This window comes from Otolemur garnettii, unplaced genomic scaffold, assembly GCF_000181295.1.
Source record: "Otolemur garnettii isolate 467f Iridium unplaced genomic scaffold, OtoGar3 scaffold00006, whole genome shotgun sequence".
NCBI lineage: Eukaryota > Metazoa > Chordata > Mammalia > Primates > Galagidae > Otolemur > Otolemur garnettii.
In genome coordinates, this window is record NW_003852401.1 from 20,351,552 (window position 1) to 20,358,066 (window position 6,515).

Here is a 6,515-nt window from a genome sequence, read left to right on the forward strand (position 1 = left end):
CCCGCCAGCTCAGGTGTATGTGGCTGGTGCCTTAGCCACTTGAGCCGCAGGTGTCAAGCCTGCTGCTTTTATTTTTGATGGACTATTTGAGTGTGAAATCCTCAGATCTTGCTATCCCCCTCCCCGAGGTTTTTTTTTTTTTTATTTTAGAGACAGAGTCTTACTTTGATGCCCTGGGTAGAGTGCTGTGGCATCATAGCTCACAGCAACCTCCAGCTCTTGGGCTTAGGCGATTCTCTTACCTCAGCCTACCGAGTAGCTGGGACTACAGGCACCTGCCACAATGCCTGGCTATTTTTTTGTTGCAGCTTGTTTGGGTCTGGGTTCGAACCTACCACCTTTGGTATAAGAGGCTGGCGTCCTACTCACTGAGCCACGGGTGCCGCCCCTCCCAGAGGTCTTTATTGCTCCTTTGCCTTCCAACATTTAATATTGCTTTTCAATGTCTGGTGGCAGCCAGATCTTCCTCATGGTGGGTGACATGATGCTGCTGCATGGATGCAGCCCTTTATAATTGTAAAAAAACATTTTTGTTTTTGGAGACAGTTTCACTATGTCACCCTCGTGTCACAGAGTGCTGTGGCATCACAGCTCATAGCAACCTCCAACTCCTGGGCTTAAGGGATTCTCTTGCTTTAGCCTCCCAAGTAGCTGGGACTACAGGTGCCTGCCTGTCCGGCTATTTTCTTACTGCAGTTGTCATGTTGTTTAGCAGGCCTGGGTTGGGCTAGAACTTGTCAGCCTTGGTGCATGTGGTGGCGCCATAATCACTGTGCTACAAGGGCGAGCCAATATAACTGTAAAATTTGAAGGTGTTATATAGTATGTAGGTCTGGGGTGTTTTGGATGCTGTTATTTCCCCTCACATAGTTGGCCAGATTATAACTGGGCCCAGACTATTGTGGAAAATGCAAGAGATGTGGTCATTTTATTCTGTCCCTGTTTTTAATTTTGGCATCCCAGGTCAAGTAATTCCTCCCTCTTAATAATTGTCTCTCATGACATCATTGAACTTGATTCTTCTTCTTCCTTCTCCTCTTCTTCTTTTTCTTTTGGCATGACACATTTGTGTATGAACTTGATTCTTTAAATCTTCTTATCCTTTTAGGCTCTCTTGGCAAATATGGCTGCCATGTTTGCAATCTACCATGGTTCCCATGGGCTGAAGCACATTGCTAAGAGGGTACATAATGCCACTCTGATTTTGTCGGAAGGTGAGTTGGATATCTGTTTTAAAACTTTTTTGGGCATGGGTGGCACCTGTGGCTCAGTGAGTAGCGCTGGTCCCATGTACCAAGGGTGGTGGGTTTGAACCCGGTCCAGTTAAACTGCAACAAAAAAATAGCCGGGCATTGTGGCAGGCCCCTGTAGTCCGAGCTACTTGGAAGGCTGAGGCAAGAGGATCGCCTAAGCCCAAGAGCTGGAGGTTGCTGTGAGCTGTAACGCCAGAGCACTCTACCAAGGGGGACAAAGTGAGACTCTGTCTCTAAATAAAAACCTTTTTGGGCATAACAAGACCGATTCATTTGAGTAAAATGAAAAACTTGCTACGGGACAGCGACTGTGGCTCAGAGGAGAGGGCATCAGCACCATATATCGGAGGTGGCAGGTTCAAACCCAGCCCTGGCCAAAAAAAAAAAAAAAATTAAAAAGGAAAGAAAAACTTGCTACGTGTTCAATACGCAAAATTACAAATGAAAGGAGAAACTGGAAAAATATTTTCAACACCTATGATAGACTGATTGCCAATATTTTTTTGTATATAGAACTCTTCACTTTCCCCCAAATACAAGAGGAATGAATATTCTTTTTTTTTTGGAGACAGAGCCTCAAGCTATCTCCCTGGGTAGAGTGCTGTGGCATCACAGCTCACAGCAACCTCTAACTCCTGGGCTCAAGCGAGTCTCCTGCCTCAGCCTCCCAAGTATCTGGGACCACAGGCGCCTGCCACAACGCCTGGCTATTTTTTGGTTGTAGCTGTCATTGTTATTTGGCAGGCCCAGTCTGGATTCAAACCCGCCACCTTAGGTGTATGTGGCTGGCGCCTTAGCCACTTGAGCCATAGGTACCAAGCCAGGAATGAATATTCTGATAGAACAATGGGGAAAATTGGTTCAGTGCCTGTAGCCCAGTGGTTATGGGGCCAGCCACATACACCAAAGCTGGTGGGATTGAATCCGGCTGGGGCCAACTGAAACAACACCAAAAAACAGCAGGGCATTGTGGCAGGCACCTGTAGTCCCAGCTACTGGGAGGCTGAGGCAAGAGAATCGCATAAGCTCAGGAGTTTGAAGTTGCTGTGAGCTATGATGCCACAGCACTCTACCAAAGGTGACATAGTGAGACTCTGTCTCAAAAATGAAAAGAAAAATGGGCAAAATATATTAAATATAATTTTAAAAATATTAAAATAATTGCCCAACAAACACATAAATTTTTAACCTCACTATTAATCAAAGTAATGAAAATTAAAACAATAAAATAGATTGGCACAGTGACTCACGCCTGTAATCTTAACACTCTGAGAGGCTGGGGCAGGTGGATTGCCTGAGCTCAGAAGTTAGAAACCACCCGGAGCAAGACAGAGATTCCATCTCTACTAAAAATAGAAAAACTAGCCAGGAGTAGTGGCAGGCACCTGTAGTCCCAGATACTTTGGAGGCTGAGGCAAGAGGATTGCTCAAGCCTAAGTTTGAGTTTGGGTTTGGGCTCACTTTGTCACCCTTGGTAGAGTGCTGTGGCATCATAGCTCAAAGCAACTTCAAACTTTTGGGCTTAAGTGATTCTCTTGTCTTAGCCCCCCAAGTAGCTGGGACTATAGGCACCTACCACAATGCTCAGCTATTTTTAGAGAGGGGGTCTCACTCTGGCCCAGGCTGGTCTCGAACCTGTGACCTCAGGCAATCCACCTGCCTTGAACTCCTAGAGTGCTAGGATTACAGGCATAAACCCGCTTAAAATAGTATTTTTTTTTTATTACATTGGCAAAAATTAAGAACAATGCTGATACAAACAAAAGTATGAATATGACTTTTATAGTTGGCACTCAAATAGCAGTATCCAAAGCTTTAAAAAAAAAGTCCTTATAATATGGTCCAGAAATTCTACTGAGAGTTGGCTACTGCAGGGCAGTGGTTAGTGCACAGGCACCACACACTAGGGGTCGCAGGTTCCAACCTTACCTAGGCTGATAAAGAAAACAACAAAAACTTCCAGAAATTTTACTGCTAGAATTTATCTAAAGTAAATAATCAGATAAAATTGTAAAGAATATGCCTTGAAACATTGTTTATAAAAGCTCAATCATTGAAACAGCATAAATAATAGTGATTAAATTATTGTATATCTATATATTTGACTCTTATATAGCCATTAAAAATAATACAGATATTGCCAGGAATAGTGGCTCATGCCTATAATCATAGCAGTCAGGGAGGCCGAGGTGAAAGGATTGCTTGAGCTCAGGAGACCAGATTGACCAAAAGTGATACTCCATCTCTACTAATAGGGTTAGAAAATTAGGGTTAGAAAATAGGGTTAGAAAATAGGGTTAGAAAAATTAGGGTCTTTTAGCACATGCCTGTAGTTCCAGCTACTTGGGAGGCTGAGGTAGGAGGATCATTTAAACCCAGGAGTTTGAGGTTACAGTGAGCTGTGATGATGCCATTGCACCCTGCCCCCCCCCAATATATATATACACACACATATAGATAGATGGATATGTAGCTATGGATCTTAGGAAAGCAAAGATGCTCATGGTATAGTTTATTAAGGAAAGTAATGAAATATATACATTTGATATAACACACAGACATGTGCACACACACACACAGTGGTCATAATTTTCCATAGCATAGTAATAAAAATGTTTCATTTTTTTCAATGCACATACCAAAATACTGGGTAGGACCAGGAACTACAGTGAAATTCACCTCTTTATTTCTCTGTGAAATATCAATGGCAGAAGCAGGCTTCTGTGTCGGACATTGGTGACTCTCTCCCATCTTTCTAGGTCTCAAGCGAGCAGGGCATCAACTCCAGCACAACTTATTCTTTGACACCTTGAAGGTTCAGTGTGGCTGCTCAGTGAAGGAGGTCTTGGACAGGGCTGCTCAGCGGCAAATCAATTTTCGGCTTTATAAGGATGGCACAGTAAGTCAAATTTTTACCAGTTCTCTCATGAATTTCCCATTAAAAGGTATCCTATTTATTTTTTTAAAAGTCTGCATTAGAAATTTAGGCATGGGGCGGTGCCTGTGGCTCAGTGAGTAGGGCACCAGCCCCATATGCCGAGGGTGATGGGTTCAAACCCAGCTCTCGGCCTAACTGCAACAAAAAAATAGCCGGGCGTTGTAGCAGGCGCCTGTAGTCCCAGCTACTGGAAGGCTGAGGCAGGAGAATCACCTAAGCCCAAGAGTTGGAGGTTGCTATGAGCTGTGACTTCATGGCACTCCACCGACGGTTAATAAGTGAAACTCTGTCTCAAAAAAAAAAACTTAAAAAAAAAAAAAGAAATTTAGGCACAGTCTTTTTTTTAGAGACAGAGTCTCACTATGTTGCCCTGGATAGAGTGCCATGGTGCAGCCTCTGTGATGTGGCTGGCACCCTACTCACTGAGCTATGAGCCCTGAGCTCTTTTTTTTTTTTTTTTTTTTTGAAGAGAAGTTTCGTTCTGGGAGGGCAAAGTGGGTGAATTGCTTGAGCTCAGGAGTTCAAAACCAGCCTGCGCAGGAGCAAGACCTCGCCTCTACTAAAAACAGAAAAATTAGCCAGACGTGGTGGGCACCTGTAGTCCCAGATATTTGGGAGACTGAGGCAGGAGGATCACTTGAACCCAGGAGTTTGAAGTTGTTATGATGCCATGGCACTTTAGCCTGGGCAACAGAGTGAGACTCAAAAAAAAAAAAAAAAGAAAGAAAGGATAATTCCTCTTCTACTTTCCTTAAGATTTGTATTTTCTTATGTGGGACTCAGAGGCACATACATAGTATTTTCCTCATAATACACCTCTATTCAGAACATAAATTTTTTTTCAGATAAAGGCTCTGATAAAGTAATATAATGTGGTAAGTTAAGGGAAGCAAGAAGTAAGCCTTTCTAGTTCCAGTTAAGAATGTCTTGTGGCCACTGGATTGTTAGAAGTCCAGAGGTGGAGGCTGGGCATGGTGGCTCACACCTGTAATCCTAGCATTCTGGGAGGCCGATGCGGGTAGATTGCTTGAGCTCAGAAGTTTAAGACCAGCCTGAGCCAGAGGGAGACCTTGTCTCTAAAAATAGCTGTGGGTTGTGGCAGAATCCCGTTATCCCAGCTATTTTATAGGCTGAGGCAAGAGGATCACTTGAGCCCAAGAGTTTCAGGTTACTGTGAGCTGTGATGCCACAGTGCTCTACTGAGGATGACACAGTAAAACTTTTTTTTTTTTTTTGAGACAGTCTCACTATGTCGCCCTAGGGAGAGTGCTGTGGCATCACAGCTTACAGTAACCTCAAACTCTTGGGCAGGTTTGAGGTTGCTGTGAGTGAAAGAGAGTGGTTAGAGTGAAAGAGATTGGTCAGCAGCTGCCCAGATCTACAGCCATTCTCTTGCCTCAACCTCCCAAGTAGCTGGGATTACGGGTGCCTGCCACAACGCCCAGCTATTTTTTTGTTGTAATTGTCATTGTTATTTGGCAGGCCTGGGCTGGGTTCGGACCCGCCATCTCTGGTGTATGTGGCTGGCACCCTAGTTGCTGAGCTACAAGGCACTGAGCCAACAGGAAAACTTATCTCAAAAAAAAGTCCAGAGGTAGCCAGTAAAACTCTAAACCTTAGGAAGTCTGGGTCTGGTCTATTTGCCTTCCCCTAAGGGTCAACTTGAATATAATGGCACCATGATATTGGCTGGCTGGGTAGTTTGTTCAGTACCCTCTCCTCTTTGACCTTTCTTGGGGTTCCTTCACAGCTTGTGGAGTGTAAAGCTATGTTTTCTATTTTGTTTTTGTTTCTGTAGCTTGGTATTTCTCTTGATGAAACAGTCAATGAAAAAGATCTGGATGACTTGTTGTGGATCTTTGGCTGTGAATCATCTGCAGTAAGTAAAATAAAAGCAGGCATTCCTCACAATGACTATTAGAGGTGGGGGTGATGGATTCCTTACCCTACTGGGGATCGGACTGTGGGGGAGAAGGGACCTAGGTAAGATATTTGGAGCTTGCTGTTAAAATTAATCACCTTGCTATTGTGACTGCTGACAGCTGGAGGTCCCCAGGCAGAACTGTGCAGCCAGGCTAGTCGGAAGAACCATGAATGGTGTTTCATTGGAACGATCTCTAAAATAATGACTCACAACATTGGCATCTTAGATAGGTCCAACTCTGGAGTAGTTATGATATTCAATCATTGAATAAATATGGAGGACCTAATATGTTCCAGATACCATGCTAGGCCTTGAAAACATGGTGGGAGGCTCAGCACCTGTGGCTCAAGCAGCTAAGGCGCCAGCCACATACACCTGAGCTGGCGGGGTCGAATCCAGC

The 6,515-nt window shown here is 44.1% G+C and overlaps 1 protein-coding gene across 2 annotated transcripts in view; it reads left to right on the forward strand.

Annotated features, from left to right (window-relative positions):
• Nucleotides 1-6,515, forward strand: part of GLDC (glycine decarboxylase) — a 118,050-nt gene that overhangs the window by 53,476 nt on the left and 58,059 nt on the right. For both annotated transcript variants that reach the window (XR_002771083.1, XM_003782888.2), the window contains exons 9-11: nt 1,109-1,214; nt 4,013-4,152; nt 5,990-6,070. Coding sequence is in view for 1 of the 2 variants with exons in the window: in XM_003782888.2 (XP_003782936.1) it covers nt 1,109-1,214; nt 4,013-4,152; nt 5,990-6,070 (327 nt within the window). In the remaining variant the exon portion in view is untranslated. The remainder of the gene's footprint in view (nt 1-1,108; nt 1,215-4,012; nt 4,153-5,989; nt 6,071-6,515) is intronic.